The 17,180-nt window shown below is 44.9% G+C and overlaps 1 protein-coding gene across 4 annotated transcripts in view; it reads right to left on the reverse strand.

Moving 5' to 3' along the window:
- Positions 1 to 6,512: 6,512 nt before the first annotated feature.
- The window catches only part of rhbdf1a (rhomboid 5 homolog 1a (Drosophila)), a 423,866-nt gene continuing 413,198 nt past the window's right edge, over positions 6,513 to 17,180 (reverse strand). For 3 of the 4 annotated variants that reach the window (XM_086000460.1, XM_086000461.1, XM_086000462.1), the window contains 2 exons: positions 12,543 to 12,696; positions 6,513 to 7,843 (listed from right to left, as the gene is read on the reverse strand). In XM_086000460.1, coding sequence (XP_085856586.1) covers positions 7,424 to 7,843; positions 12,543 to 12,696 — 574 coding nt within the window. In that variant the 3' untranslated portion in view covers positions 6,513 to 7,423. The remainder of the gene's footprint in view (positions 7,844 to 12,542; positions 12,697 to 17,180) is intronic. The other variant, XR_015079926.1, reaches the window with a different exon arrangement.

Raw genomic sequence — 17,180 nt, forward strand, 5'->3', positions numbered from 1 at the left:
TTCCTCTGGCCAGACGCATGAGTACCCCGACCGTACTCACGCGTTTGGAACGGAATTACTGGGCCGTTCATTTTACATGTCAATAAAATGAAAAATTTAACAATTGCACGATTTGCCCCCTCGCATCTGCGACTGAGGGTCCAAGGAGGTGCATTGCGCAAGAGGTCATCATCGTACGTATCCTCACACTGTTCCCTTTCGGGAACTGTATGAAGTGGTGGAAGGATTTCTGGCCACGTTAACGCTCCTTCCGTGACCATAACCATCTTCATACCAGCCATTAGGGTGGTTAGTCCTATGGCGTGAGGGTTTTACGGGCTACCACAACCCATCAGAGGGGGGGGGCCACCCACACCCGCGGACGCAAGTATCCCGCTGGATGTCCACCCAGAATTTATAGTTGGAGCTCCGACTCCACTTGCCAGGACTGTCTGGAGCGGGGTTCGAAACCCTACTCCTTCTGGCCCAGTGGCAGGGATGCTTACTGCTACGCAAAAGGCCCACTCCGTGCAAAAGGTGACACCCATACGTTTCCTGCGCCTTTTCCCTCCCCGTGACTGGAGCCCTATGCTGCCACTTGAAAGACCAAGCTATCATCTGTCCTTTTTGCGGCGCCTTGGACTTCTCATTACCAATGATGAGCAGGCGCTGCGCCTCCACCTCGTTGAGGAGATTGCTGAGGTCGTCATCAGTTCAATTGTGAGTTCTTTTAATGCCGTGAATTGTGCTCATTCCAGCCATTTCACGTTGCTAATCTGAGTGGGCCTTTGGCGTAGCGGTAGCATCCCCGCCGCTGGGCCAGACGGCGTAGGGTTTCTAACCCCGCTCCAGACAGTCCCGGCAAGTGGAGTCGGAGCTCCGGCTCTAAATTCTGGGTAGACATCCAGTGGGATATTTGCGTCCGTGGGTGTGGGTGGCCCCCCCCCCTCGTATAGGTTGTGGGAGCCCGTAAAACCCTCCCGCCATAGGACTAACCACCCTAATGGCTGGTACAAAGATGGTTACGGTCACAGAAGGAGCGTTAATCACGGCCAGAAATCCTTCCACCACTTCATACCGTTCCCCAAAGGGAACAGTGTGAAGACACGTACGACGACGACGTTGCTAATTAAATAAATGGAATGAAAAAAATGCTTTCAGGGCTTTTAAAAGTCTTTAAATCGCTTTAATTCTGTTTAAAACTACTTCAGATTCTTCAAAATAATGTAAACGTTTTAAAAAGTTTATAAAAGTTACCAAAAGCTTCTTAAAAATACCAAAAACCTATTTAAAATGCTGCTCTGCATGTAAAAATGCTTTGCAGCTTGTGAGAAACATTGGGGGCGTGTCCTTTTAAAATGAGACCTCAAGGGGCGTGTCTCACTTACACTGCGCGCTCCAGGCTTTGCGCTGGCTGCACTCCTGGGCGGCGTGACGTCAGACGCTGCCCGGGAGTCAACATTTTAAAACAGGAATTCCAGGCATCCCTGAAGCTCAACGGCTGGCGCGTCGGGTAAGTGCAGATCGGGGGCTTGCACGCGCAGCAAGCCCCCGACCCGAATTTCTGCCCCAAGATGTTAACAAACTTGCAGAATGGATGTGTAAATGGCAAATGAATTTCTATATAAATAAGTGCGTGGTAATGCATTTTGGTGCGGGGAATAGGAGACCACCTAGTCTTTGGATAATAAGGGGGAAAAATTCAGTATTGCCCCGTTTGGGGTGCCATTATCGGCCGTGCGCAAAGTTTAGTGCCTGGTGCTAATTATCGCCTCCGACGGCAAACTTGGCTTTTATCGCCCCTGGAGGTGATTGGAGCGCTAAATCAGGCACTTCACACCTGCCTTAAGGCGCAAAGGCCGAGGAGTGAGGCGCTACCTCAGAGCGCTGGCGAAGCTCATGTGATGTCAGTCAGCAATGGAACACAGACACAATGGCGCTGGGCCAGTTCTTAAAGGGGAGGGTTGATCTTGCTCTCCATCCACATCCTGCTCATTGCAGCCTTGAATCTCGGCCTGGAGAGACCTGTACATCAAATCTGCTGGAAAGAACAATGGAGAGACCCAGGGAAAGAGCTCAGAGTGCAGCCCCCACAGTCTCCTCTAAATCGATACAAGGAAGGGCAAATCAAAATGAACCTGCAAAGTGCTGCTCAGTACCCAAAACTCCTTCACACAGCGTTGAATCTCTCCAGAAGTCTCTCTCTCTCTCTCAGAATGCGTGGTGCAAAAATGTCACCAACAAAAAAAGGCAGGAAGCGGTCACCTTTAAATAGCACTCCCCCAGTCCCTTCCTGACTGCAAAGCGCTCCCCTCAACCTGTCGTTGCTAGCGGCAGGTGGTAAGGCAGGGGGTGCCACTCAATATCCGGTCTGGGGCGCTACCAGGGCGTTGCGCACTCAACTGACGTCACGATCTGCCGGCGCAGGAGATCATGGCAGTAGTGTTTAGCACCGCCGCAAAATGTTGTTAATTTTGCGAGAGGCGCAAACATTGCCACGCCCGGGCGCTAGTTGCTTTGCGCCCCATTAGCGCCCTCTTAAGGCGCAAACGGGAGGTGCAAACCAACTGAATTTTTCCCCCTAAGAGTCTAAATGAGGGTAGAGGAGCAAACGGTTCTAGGTGTACAGATACACAAATCATTAAAAGTAGCAATGCAGGTTAACATAAGAATATAAGAAATAGGAGCAGGAGTAGGCCATTCGGCCCTTCGAGCCTGCTCCACCATTCAATGAGATCATGGCTGATCTTCTGCCTCAACTCCATTCACCGGCCCTATCGACATATCCCTTGATGCCCTTACTAGTCAGAAATCTATTGACTTCTGTTTTGAATATACCCAATGATTGAGCCTCCAACGCCTTCTGGGATAGACAATTCCAAAGATTCACCACCCTCTGTGTGAAGAAATTTCTTCTCATCTCAGTCTTGAATGGCCTACCCTTTATCTTGAGGCTGTGGCCCCTGGTTCTAGACTCCCCAGCCAAGGGAAACATTCTCCCAGCATCCATCCTATCAAGCCCTGTAATAATTTTCTATGCTTCAATGAGATCCCCTCTCATTCTTCTGAATTCAAGAGAATACAGGCCTAGTTTACTCAATCTCTTCTCATATGACAGTCCCGCCATCCCAGGAATCAATTTCATGAACTTTTGTTGCACTCCCTCTATGGCAAGTATATCTTTCCTTAGGTAAGGAGACCAAAATTGTACACAGTACTCCAGGTGTGGTCTCACCAAGGCCCTATATAATTGTAGTAAAACTTCTTTACTCCATTACAAGAGGATTTGAGTACAGAAGGCCAGCAAACCAAAAAAGCCATAAACAATGTAAACAAAGCACTGGGGTTCATTTCTTGAGGAACAGAATTCAAAAGCAGGGAAGTTATAAAGAATCTTTGTTAGACCACATTTAGAGAACTGTCTTCATATTACAAAAAGTACATAGAGGCACTGGAGAAAGTGCAATAAATCGGATGTTACCAGAACTGAGAGGTTACAACTATCAGCCCAGCCCAGATTGAACAAGCTGGGGCTGAGGGATGATCTGATAGAGGTCTTTAAAATTATGATGGGGTTCCATAGGGTAGGTATAGAGAAGATGTTTCCACTCATGTAGGGGCGGGGGGCGGTGGTGGTGGTAGGAAGTCCCCCACTTAAATATAAGATAGTCACCAATAAATCCAATAAGGAATTCAGGAAAAAGGTGGAAATTTGGAACTTGCTACCACATGGAGCAGTTGAGGCAAATAGTGTAGATACATTTAAGGGGATGCTAGATAAGTACATGAGGGAGAAAGGAATAGAAGGATATATTAATATGGTGAGATGAAGTAGGGTGGGAGGATGTTCTTGTGGAGCATAAACACTGGCATAGAGAAGTTTGGCTGAGTGGCCTGTTTCTGTGCTGTAAATCCTATGTAATATTAATGGTATGTGTTTCCCAACAGGACAAGCATACATAAAGATTAGGAGGAGGAAAGGGGTCTGTTTGCATGTAAAAAAAGTAAATTCTCATACAACACTGCATAAAACAATTGCAACAGCTCCCCTAGGAAAAGTGTGTAATTACACCGTGATAAAGTTTACATAGGCAATTTCCATTATAAATGTGCACATTATGGCCCGTAATTTCAGATAAGAGGCTTCCTGCGTGCGGATTCCTCCTATCTGGAAATAATCTACGCCCTTACCGGAGGGCTCCCGAAGTCCGGACTCTTCCGCTCCTGGGCCTCGTGCGCAGAGGCCCAGGTATCCCAGGGGCGCAGGTGGTTCACAAGCGTCCCTGGGATCACGTGGGCCAGGCGAGCCAATGGGAGAAGGGAATCCCCCTTCATACTTTTGACAGGTAGATCTGTCAAATATATGAATGGGGATCACTGAAAAAAGACACTACAACATTAAATATTTTTTTTAAAGGAGTTAAAATTACATTAAATTAAATATTTTAAACAAAAATGTAATTTTTTGAAAAAAATAATTTTAGTTTTTTACGGGGCTAAAAATAAGCTTACCTTTTTAAAGAGTATTTTAAAATTATAAATGAGTGAAATTTTTAAAAAACTTTTTTAAAACTCTTATGCTGGTAAAAGCAGGCCTTATGCCTGCTTTTACCAGGCGTAAGATTTTTATAGGTTTTCAGCGGGCGGAGATTCTGCAGAAAGCGGAACTCTCCACCCGCAGAGGTCCTTCTCCAGGGCAGGCATCCGATCTGACAAGAGCATTCTTGACAGATCAGAAGTGCCGGTTTTCAGCACATGCGCTTTGCATGCCTGAAACCGGCACTTGCGAGGTCCCTACTCGTGTGTACACAGCTCGTACACACCCATAGGGATCGGAAATTACGAGCCAATAATTTATAATGGAAAGTGCACAGATGCAAGGTTTTTAATATATAGACAGATGGTTTGACGGCCTGACTTCAGAACACATAACCGGTGATACTGAAAATCACACAAAGAGAAGCCAAGCCAAATTAAATCCTAATGAGTTCAAATTTATAAATATGTACAGAGTATCAGAAAAACCTAAAATAACTGTAAAATCTGGTGTCTGTCACTTCTTCACACATGTTCTATATCTGTCAAATGATCCTGTATAGGTTAAGATGCAATATCTGAACAGCATTTTTTAAATCTCAAGACTGTCATATGTGCCTTAATATTCTTAACTTAGAAGGCAAAATATGAGCATCCAACAATTTGCTTATTTCACTGATACAGGGATACACCTATTCAGATTGACTGCTTTACTTGTTGGCCTTATTTGGGTGACTTTTATTCAATGCATCTTTGAGGATGAGCGATACAGTGTAGACCCTTGCATGAGGAGCTGTGGTTTCTTAACAAGTTATCTAGAAATAGTTATAATAACCCTTTACTAATTTATTAACAGCACATTCTAATTTATAGAATTATAATATTATCTACAGTTAAAGGTTTTCTCCTTTTTTACAGGAAAGCTGCAATACATACTGTGGCAGATTTTGCTCTGAGAGTATGCCGTCATACCACCTTTGAACTTGCGATCTGTTAAGGTACACCTTGACAGATGATCCGCACTGCCTTGGAAATCCCAATTGCTGGCACGGAGTTGGGCTAATTGCCCACCATCTGCCCAGCAATTATGTCCGAAAATTTAACAGTTGATGCAAACAGGCACGGGGCCTGTTTGCATCAGCGTAAGGGGATTATGTAGGGACAGTTACTCATTCTATTAGCTCCAGAATGTGATGTAATGAATTGTAAAACTGTCCCAAACACCTCCAATGACTAATGTACAGAGTTTTCAGATCTTTGTTTGGGCTCTGTTGTGTTTATGTTTGTATCACCTGTCCATGTTATTTTATATGAAATTTCACAGAGCTTCAACGATTTATCAGAATGCTAATTCCTAAATTAGATTTAAGAATTAATTCCCAAATATTTTTTTTAGGTGTGTCTGTGTGTGTGAGAGAAAGAGAGAGAGGGTCATTTTGGAACTATGTATTCTCCTAGTCATAATTATTCTGAAAATACCTCGGGTGAAATGCAATATAAAGAAAGTTACCAGTATTGGAGGTAGACGCTTTCCCTTCAGTGTACTGATTGGCGCATCAGGCCCAAATGATCCCCGGTACGCTTCCACACAAGCTGCGCTCCTGGGATCCGTGGGCCGTTACGTTGCCCTCCAGTACACAGCATCAGAGAGCAAGTTCACGAAGGAGGGCCTCCCATCAGGTAAGTTCGTAATCTTTTCGCAGGTCAGTGGCCTACTCCATAGCCACGCTGCCGACCGCAATTTCTGGCCCAATATATAGGAGATGGATCCTGTCATTTTGTGTCTGCATTAAAACAGATTCTTGGTATAATGCAAACTCACAATGTGGCATCTTCGTTCCCTAGATTGTACATTTAAACAAATGTACTGGCCTTCATTACATTTCTTCACTTGAAGATTTGTAGAACTTAAAAACGAGAAACTTTGCACGATAAAAATCGCAACACTGTAAAGCAGAGCCTTATATTATGGTTTGTAACAATAACCCGCCAAATAATACAGCCAATGAACTTTTATTGTTGTCAGAAACAATGTTAGTCTTTATAAATTGTCAACTTTAATCACAGATCCAAATTCTGTTGCTTGCAGAAAATGTATTCCCTCAAAATACATCATGCAATGAATTAGAAAATAAAAAACAATCTTTCAGCTTTGGGTAGAATCTTATTTTTTAGTTCTGTTATTCTGACATTGGGCACGAGTGTTAATTGGATCCAGATCCACCTAGGTTTGAAATTCCATGCCCATGATAGAACACCTGACCCCTGCAGTACAATGAGACAGTGAAAAAATCCAAAGTCAAATAAATGGCAGAGTGCACATGTTGGGTGACAAGACTTAGATTTTCCTGAAATACCATTACCAATTATAAATTTGAACGTGTTTAAAAGCAATCTTCTATCCATGGGGTCTTATCAGTTGCGAATAAGCCATTTCAAAAACCAGCTGAGGGAAGGATGATGACAACATTACAAATTAAAACTTGAAACACAGTAAAGGCTTCTATCATGTATTCTGCAAACCTGCAGTCCAGTCAAACGGTAGCTAAAACACTACCTGGAATTCATCACCACTTTAGCAGTAGTAAACAATACAAGTTTTGAATTAGTGCTAAAACTAGTGTAATACAAAATTGGCAGCACAAAATGTTGGTTCAAAAGTAATGGGGAAGGCACATAGGTCATACTTAGAGATGGTATCCACAGTCCAGAGATGTAAATTGAGCATCAAGTGCTAAAGGTAATTTTTGAATTAAAAAAAGACAACATCAGGCGAGGATCTGAATGATTACTTGAATATCATCATCAACATTTTGGTAGAGTAAATTAGAGTCTCCTTGATGTAAAATACTGCTGACAACCAAATCTGTAACATTGTTTGATGTGTCTTTCAGTCTGGGCAGCCTGTTTAATGTAGATGTGCATTGAGGTCATATTTTTCACAGAATTTATCCGTGAAGGGAATACAAGTCAGATATTCACACCATTCACAAGTTATTGGGTAGACGTAGAACAAAACCACCAGTCCTGCAAAAAGTCCTACAAAGGTGACAAGGAAGATCATGATCTGGCATCGCTTGCGGTACAAGTCAAATCTCCCGAAGCTGATATATGGGAGGAATGCAAACGATAGGAAAAATCCACTGATGAAGCCGGAAATATGGGCAAAATTGTCAATCCATGGGAGGAGACCAAAGGCAAATAGGAAGAAGACAAGAGCCACCAGTTTGACAAAAGCCTTCCAAGGCCTGGCTAGAATCTGCCAACTTTGGAAAAGCTCCACAAAAAGACAGGCAAGGATGCCAAACTGAGATCCTGCGGGTCCAACCTTAAAGACATGAAAATGAAACACAATTAATTTACCATTTCACAGAATATGACTCTTTACAACTCAGTTATGCTGCTGCCCCTCGTGATCATGCAATCTCTTAAAGCACTATTTTGGATGCAATTCTATTTTTATTTAGCTGCCAATGTACAGTTTATCTTCCACTGATTCACACTTTTCAAACAGCGACAAAAAGTCTTTTGAGGTAAAACAATTTAACAAATTAAATGAAGCATTTTGCACCCTGTTCTGTTACCAATCAATTTCAATGAATAAACAAGCTAGAATGAATTTCTATGAATGAATAAACACAATTGACAGCGATTAGATTAAACAGAGCATTTTGCACCTTAAAGCTGCTGTACTGAGGACTGATTTCAACAACACAGCTGATTTTGATGGAGAGCAAAATAACAACAGAGAATGCTGGAAAAACTCAGCAGGTCAGGCAACATCCGTGGAGAGAAATTTGAGTTGACGTTTCGGGTTGAAACCCTTCTTCAAAACAGGAAAGAAAATAAAAAGATCGAAGGCAAAGCTGCGATCGAACAAAAGAAGAAAAGGAGACAATAAAAGGTATTAGAAGCCAGATGAGATGGTAATGGGTCCGAGGAGACAAAATGCAGCTGAGATTAGGTGTGAAGTGTACTGGCAGGATAAGGACAGCTGCCAGGTGAGAGAGAGAAACAAAAGGAAAGGAGGGGGTGGGGAGGGAAAGGAGGACCCAAAACAAAGGGGAGGAAAAAATTAAAAGGAAAAAAGTAATAGAAGCCGAGGTTATGATCTTAAATTATTGAACTCGATATTGAGTCCGGAAGGCTGCAAAGTGCCTAATCGGAAGATGATTTGCTGTTCCTCGAGTTTACGTTGAGCTTCTGTGGAACAATACAAGATGCCAAGGACGGTGAGGTCCGAGTGGGAATGGAGCGGTGAATTGAAATGACAGGCGACCGGAAGCTCGGGGTCACCCTTACGGACTGAACGGAGGTGTTCTGCAAAGCGGTCACCCAATCTGCGTTTGGTCTCCCCAATGTAGAGGAGACCGCATCGTGAGCAGCGAATACAGTATACTAGATTGCAAGAAGTACAAGTGAATCGCTGTTTCACCCAGAAGGGGTGTTTGGGGCCCTGGACAGTGGGAAGGGGGGAGGTATAGGGGCAGGTGTTACATCTCCTGCGCTTGCACGGGAAGGTGCCAGGCAAAGGGGAAGGGCTGTTGGGGGTGATAGAGGAGTGGACTAGGGTGTCTCGGAGGGAGCGGTCCCTACGGAATGCTGAAAGGGGAGGGGAGAGGAAGATGTGTTTGGTGGTGGGATCACTTTGGAGGTAGCGGAAATGGCGGAGGATGATCCGTTGAATGTGGAGGCTGGTGGGGTGAAAGGTGAGGACAAGGGGAACCCTATTGTGGTTCCGGGAGGGAGGGGCAGGGGTGAGGGCAGAAGTGCGTGAGATAGAACGGACACGGTCGAGGGCCGTATCGACCACGGTAGAGGGGAATCCTCGTTTGCGGAAAAAGGAAGACATGTCGGAAGCACTGGTGTGGAAGGTGGCATCGTCGGAGCAGATACGGCGGAGGCGGAGAAACTGGGAGAATGGAATAGAGTCCTTACAGGAGGCGGGGTGGGAGGAAGTGTAGTCCAGGTAGCTGTGGGAGTCAGTGGGCTTGTAGTGAATATTGGTCGATAATCTATCCCCAGAGATGGAGACAGAGAAGTCGAGGAAGGGAAGGGAGGAGTCAGAGATGGACCATGTGAAGGTGAGGGAAGGGTGGAAATTGGAGGCAAAGTGAATGAAATTGTCTAGTTCGGGGCGAGAGCAGGAAACGGCACCGATACAGTCATCAATGTATCGGAAAAAGAGGTGAGGGAGGGGACCTGAGTAGGACTGGAACAAAGATTGTTCCACATAGCCCACGAAAAGGCAGGCATAGCTAGGACCCATGCGGGTACCCATAGCAACACCTTTAATTTGGAGGAAATGAGTGGAGTTAAAGGAGAAGTTGTTCAATGTGAGAACAAGCTCAGCCAGGTGGAGGAGGGTGGTGGTGGATGGGGACTGGACGGGCCTCTGTTCAAGGAAGAAGCGGAGCGCCCCCAGGCCATCCTGGTGGGGGATGGAGGTGTAGAGGGATTGTACGTCCATGGTGAAAAGGAAGCGGTTGGGGCCAGGAAACTGGAAACTGTTAAAGTGGCGGAGGGCGTCCGAAGAGTCACGGATGCAGGTGGGAAGAGACTGGACAAGGGGAGAAAAGATAGAGTCGAGATAGGAAGAGATGAGTTCCGTGGGGCAAGAACAGGCTGAAACGATGGGTCTACCAGGGCCGTCCTGTTTGTGGATCTTGGGAAGGAGGTAGAAGCGGGCTGTGCGGGGTTGGGGAACTATGAGGTTGGTGGCAGCGGGGGGGAAGATCTCCAGAGGAGGTGAGGTCAGTGACAGTCTTGGAAATGGTGGTTTGATGTTCGGTAGTGGGGTCATGGTCCAGGTGGAGGTAGGAGGAGGTGTCGGAGAGTTGGCGTTCAGCTTCCGCTAGGTAGAGGTCTGTACGCCAAACAACAACAGCACCACCCTTGTCAGCGGGTTTAATGACAATGTCAGGGTTGGATCTAAGAGAATGGAGTGCTGCGAGTTCAGAGGGAGGTAGGTTGGAGTGAGTGAGGGGAGCAGAGAAATGGAGATGGCCGATGTCACGGCGGCAGTTAGCGATGAAAAGATCTAGAGAGGGTAAGAGGCCAGGGGGAGGGGTCCAGGTAGAACGGGAATTCTGCAAGCGGGAGAAAGGGTCAGTCGTGCGGGGGGAAGACTCCTGGCCAAAGAAGTGGGCACGGAGCCGAAGGCGGCAGAGAAAGAGCTCAGCATCATGCCGAGCTCGAAATTCATTGAGGTGGGGGCGTAAGGGGATGAAGCTCAGGCCTTTGCTGAGGACTGATCGTTTGTGGTCAGAGAGGGGAAGGTCAGAGGGGATGGTGAAAACGCGGCAGGGGGTGAGATTGGGAGAAGGGGGGTCAGAGGAAAGTGAAGGGGAAGAAGGTTCCGGAGGGGCGTTGGTGTCCAAGAGTTGATGAAGCTTGCTGGAGAGCAAATTGATGGAGAGCAAATGGCACCGGCGCTGTTTCCGATCTGCTTTTATGTTTAATGAGGCTGACCTCAGGACGTTGTGTGAGGTTGGTGCGCTGCAATGTCAGCTAGTGGTCGGCTCACTGTGCGCTGGTCCTGGCACTTCAGCATCAGGACTGGAAACTCATCCCTAAAGTACCTCGATACCAAATTTAAAACAACACCTCCCACTGCGCCAGTGGGAATTTTTATTTTACACTCTGGCCTTCCTAAGGCTCTCTGAGTGAGGTTGACAATTCAGTGGCAAATTAGGGGCCATAGACTCGTGTCCATTAGAAATTTAGTTTAGACTGTCCAAAGTCATTTTACATAGTACCCTTACAACTACCAGGGGCAGGAAATTTCCATCCCATTAATGTGGGCTAGATTGGTGCAGCTTTAAAGGATAAAGTGCTAATCCACTGTGCCACTCAGTCCCCAGGAGGCTGGCTGTTTACCAGTTCACAAAGTGGCAGTCCAAATCATAAATGTCACAGAAATCATGGCTCATTATGCTGCTCTATAAAAAAAAGCATCTGAACTAACCCTATCATTACTAGTGAAAACTGCGACAAATATGGAAATTTACTGGCCAAACAATCCTTTGTTTCACTTTATTTGACTAATAATCAGACTCATTAGTAAAACCCCGAGTGCTGAGAGAGTAACGACATTATACAAAGTGGCCTATCTGCTTCAGGCTGGCCTTTGAACCTCAACGACCTTCGACATAAACTGAATGTATTTATGTAAGAGAGGCACAATCTAATAGTCATTACGAAAACATTTTAATGGACTCAGTTAGAAGGTGGCATTTGTAAAATTGCAGGGGTATGATTAAAAAGAGGAAATTACTCAAACTGCCTGCGCTTTACAAAAACGCAGTGTATTGTTGATGTTTATTCCATTAGTGTGTACAATCAGCTCCTGCTTATGTAAACAGCAAAAAATGAGACATCTCGCTGTTTACGGACCAGCACTATTCTGAAACTTGTAAGAACGTTCTGTACGAAATTACCTTGTACATTTTTTGCTCCTTCTTTATATTTTCAATGGAAAATACTGATTAGAGTTAGAAAAATGTAAGCAACTATAGAACATTTGTATCAAAGGGTTGTTTTTTAGATGGAGATTAAAAAAAAGGGTTCGATGGCCACAGTGCTAAAAAGGTATAGTGAGATTCATTGACAATGAAATTGCTGCTTGGGAGAGGATATAGTTGGACTCTGGTAGTCCAAGAATGACTGCATTTCTTCTCTGACGCTGGCAATTTAGTCTTTCTTTGAGGGATGAGGAATTGAATCTACTTTCCTGGTGACTTTCTTGCGCATGTATTTGATCCCTGAGAATCCAGTGGTCATGGGTTCATGTCCAGCCTTTAAAAAACATGAGTGTATTTTTTTTATATAAAAAACATCAAAACTCCAAATTATATTTGTGTAAAAAGTCTTACTAAAGTTTGAGATGCTTAAATTCTGCTCAGGTCCGGCAGCTGTTTTTTGTAAATGCTGCCTACAGGATAGAGACTGAATTCTTATCAATTCAATTTCAGCGAATATGATAAACCGCATTTCACATTGTGATGTCTTTCTGACGATTTACCTACCTCAGCTCGGTACGGTAAGAATATGGCACTGGCCAGGTTTCCCGTGATTCCACTAAGGATGTAAATGATGGAAATCCGAAGCCACCCTGCTAGTTTTTCAAGGTCCCTCAGGATTGTCATTTGGAAGCAGATGGACACAAAACAGTGGAGAAGCCTGTGGGATAATAATAACAAAAATAAAAAAAGTGTGATCACAAAATCAACCTTTGAAGGTTTAAAGGGGCTTTAATCTTGCCACTGAAAAGCCTGAAACTATTTTATTAATGTAAAATATATCCCATTACTAAAATTCTTGCGTATGGTACAGGCTTCCAGTTCACAATGCTACTTCCTGTTACAGATTTTGTACATAATTAAAAAATTGTTCTTGGGATGTGGGTGACACTGGCAAGGCCATATTTATTGCTTATCCCTATTTGGGTGGTGATGGGCCTTCTCCTTTAGCCGCTGCAGTCCTTGTGAGGATAGTGCGCCCACAGCTGCTGCAGTCCTTGTGAGGATAGTGCGCCCACAGCCGCTGCAGTCCTTGTGAGGATAGTGCTCCCACAGCCGCTGCAGTCCTTGTGAGGATAATGCTCCCACAATGGTGTGAGATAGGGAATTCCAGGATTCTGATCCAGCGTCGATGAAGGAACAGCAATGCATGAATAAGTCAGGTTGGTGTGTTACTTGGAGGTGATGGTGTTCCCATAACATTAATGTTCTTGGTGGTAGAGGTTACAAGGAAGGGAGGTGCTGTTCAAATAACATTGGTGAGCTGCGGGAGTACACTGCACATCCAGGCGAATGGTGAATATTTCAGCAATTCAGACTGCTCCGGACTTGAACCTTATAGAAGGTGGAGAGGCTTTGAGGGACTCATCGTAGAGTACCCAGCCTCTGCCTTGCTCTTGTAGCCATGGTATTGATATGGCTGGTCCAGTTCAGCTTCTGGTCATTGGTGACCCTCCATGAATGTTGATGGTGGGCAACTTGGTGATGGTGGTGCCACTGAAGGTCAAGGAAAAGTAACTCAACTTTCACTTGTTCAAGATGGTCATTATCTGACAGTTAGGTGGGACAGTAAGCTGTGAGGAGAACACAGAGTCTGCAAAGGGATATAGACAAAGTGAGTGGGCAGTAAGGTGGCAGATGGAGTATAATGTAGGAAAGATTTGCTACAATTGTACAGGGCCTTGGTGAGACCACACCTGGAGTACTGTGCACAGTTCTGGTCTCCTTATCTAAGGAAGGATATACTTGCCTTGGAGGCGGTGCAACAAAGATTAATAGATTGATTCCTGGGATGACAGGGCTGTCCTATGATGAGAGATTGTGTAGAATGAGCCTATACTCTCTGGAGTTTAGAAGAATGAGAGGTGATCTCATTGAAACATGCAAGACTCTGAAGGGGATTGACAGGGTAGATGCTGAGAGGTTGTTTCCCCTGGCCGGAGTGTCTAGAACTAGGGGGCATAGTCTCAGGATAAGGGGTCGGCCATTTAAGACCGAGATGAGGAGGAATTTCTTCACTCAGAGGGTTGTGAATCTTTGGAATTCTCTGCCCCAGAGGGCTGTGAATGCTGACTCTTTGAGTATATTCAAGGCTGAGATCGATAGATTTTTGGACTCTAGGGGAATCAAGGAATATGGAGATCGGGCGGGAAAGTGGAGTTGAGGTCGATGATCAGCTGTGATCTTATTGCATGGTGGAGCAGGCTTGAGGGGCCATATGGCTTTTGCTCTTACTTCTTATGTTCTTATGTAGCATGAATGTTACCTGCCACTTGTCAACCCAAGTCTGGATATTATTCAGGTCCTGTTGTAGGCTAGCATAGGCTACTTCATTATCAGGAGTTGTGAATAGAGCTGAATACTGTGGCATTGCCAGCAAACAGCCCCACTTCTGACCTTCAAATGAAGGGAAAGTCATTAATGAAGCAGCTGAAGATGGTTGGGCCGAGGATGCTTCCCTGAGGAACTCGAGCAGTGCTGGCATGGGGCATGTTGTCTGGCCTCCTACAATCATAACCATCTTCCTTTCCTTTATGACATGTATGACTCCAGCCATTCGCGAGTTTTGCCCCTTGACCCCACCACTGACTTCAGTTATATGCTAGGGTTCCTTGGTGCCACACTCAGTCAAATGTTGCGCTGATGTTATGAGCAGCTATTCTTACCTTTCCTCTATTATGGAATTCTGCAGGCAAATATGTTATAATGGTAAAACTGTATGTAAACATTGTCCATCATGGTTTGTATTTAAACAAAATCTATTTGGTTATTTTTCAAAATGAACTGAAGAAGAGCTAGAGGACACATTTCAAAAAGCTTTATTTTGTGTGTATGAGTGAAAGAAAAAACATGAAATTGTACTGATCATACATCTGTGGTAGCATTAGTTCGTGTTCAAATTATGCACGCTATATAAGAAAGCGCATTATTCTGAGAGAGACACATTTTTCATCATTCTAATTTCAGTTATTTAAAAAAAAAAATAATGGCCTATAAACTAGTTGACACCTGAGTTTGGGCATGTACCCAGTGGTGGTAATTCCAGTCTTGCCAAAACTGATGTGCAAAAGGACCATACAAAATTGGTTCTCTTGTGTCACCAAGACATAACTGCATGCTGGGGTCACGAGTCGTGCTCCAAGAAGCAGTGTATTGGTCACATAGAGCAGGAAAGTCGGCCAGAAGAGGCGCCGGCACCAGGCATATGGCAAGTCCAGGAGGTGGCGGAGGGAAGGAGATCTGGAGGGGGCCGAGCAGTGGTTGGCAACAGGCACTGTTTCAATGTGGAGCCAGGAGAAGGACTCCTGCTCCTCCTGCCTCCACATTCAGGTAAGTACTTTTTAAAAAAAAACTCAGGTGGCAGACTCCAGTGGTCCCTTTAAGGATCACTGATTTGGCTTCTTTAGGTCTGAGAAAACTGACCTCAGTTGTGATCCAATTTCACAAAGGGGCTTGAAACTCCGGGATGCCCTAACCAATTTGGCATACAGCACTCTCCTGGCACGGACTGAACATGCACATGTGTTTAATTTTGATATCACTTGGATTGGCATAGTGGTTAGCACTGTTGCCTCACAGCGCCAGGGACCCGGGTTCGAATCCGGCCTTGGGCGACTGTCTGTGTGGAGTTTGCACATTCTCCCCGTGTTTGCGTGGGTTTCCTCCGGGTGCTCAGGTTTCCTCCCACAGTCCAAAGATGTGCGGGTTAGGTTGATTGGCTATGATAAATTGACCCTTAGTGTTAGGGGGATTAAATACGTGGGGTTATGGGGATAGGGTGGGATATGTGTTGGTGTCGGGGATCGGGTGGGATATGTGTCGGTGCAGGCTCGATGGGCCAAAATGGCCTCTATCTGCACTGTGGGGTTTCTGTGATTTCTGTGATTCTGTGATTACCTGTGTTTTGTTATTGTTAGAAAATGCATCTACAGGAAACCTTGTGCTATCCGGCACCAACGGGACCGAGCTGTTGCCGTTCCCTCAAAACTGCCGGACACACCAGCGTTAATGTTGAAGCATACGGAGCTTTTCATCTCCGTATCTGACAACAAACACTGTTGCTTAGCGACAGCTTCTAAACAGTCGGCCCGTACCTTGGAAGCGTCTCTCTGAAGCTGTTGCTAAGCTACAGAGACTTTGCAGAGCCTGACTGTTGAAAAAAAAGCCACGAGAAGAAAAAAAACCTAACTAAACGGCTCCTGATTTTTGCCGGTGGCTCGAGCTTGCCGGACATTTAGCCTCCGGATAACACAAAGTTTCCTGTATTCTAATTATTGACATTTGTGAGACAGAGGCATGAGAGACAGAGGCAAAGAGAGGGACAGAGAGAGAAACGTAGAGAAACAGAGCGAGACAAATTGGGTGGCACTTTCTACTTTGGCGGTAGTATAAAATGGGCAGCAGTGGATTGGCCAGCTGCTATACAGCTCTCTGAATTTTCATTTCCATTGAAGTCAATGAAAGGCAACATCAGGTGGGGTGTATAATAGGTGGTTGATCCGCCACTGCCCATTTTACATCCCTGCCAGCCTTTCCTCATCCTAACTTTGAAAGCAAAGATAGCTTCCAAGTATCCCTGTGCTTTTAATTGTTACAATTCTAATAAATTACTGCGGTTGTGTTCTACTGTCTACAGCGGCTGGTTTCCTACTATTAACCTTGAGAAGGCTACACAAATATTGAAACATTTATAACAGCTTTGGAGCACTGATACTCTGCATTTCAAGAGGCATCACACAAGACTGAATTCTTAAAAGAATATGAGCTGCTTCTTGCAGGCATCTTTTCAAAGCTATGGTAATGTCTTTTGCTGTGTGTGCGCTTGTGTCGGCCCAAACTGTATTACAGCCTCGCTTTAACTCAACTGAATAATTTCCCTGCTTTGATTCTGCTGTACAGGAAAACCCAAATGTTTCCTTATTTAGAATCTATTCATGCTATTATTGGGATCATAGGGCCACTCCTCGTTCTACAGAATCCATCTATAATATGTTAAATTTGCTATATATGTTGCACACTCCCTATGTGCGCACTTGGTCAGGCCTTCAGCTTCACACCTCTACCACTAGATGGCACTACCACAGGAGAACCATTAGTATCTTAAAAACAATGCTAAACTCAAAGTCAGCCTTAATTTAAAAACTC

Source organism: Somniosus microcephalus, chromosome 11 (assembly GCF_052327205.1).
Source record: "Somniosus microcephalus isolate GS21.2 chromosome 11, FLI_Smic_1.0, whole genome shotgun sequence".
Classification (NCBI taxonomy): Eukaryota; Metazoa; Chordata; class Chondrichthyes; order Squaliformes; family Somniosidae; genus Somniosus; species Somniosus microcephalus.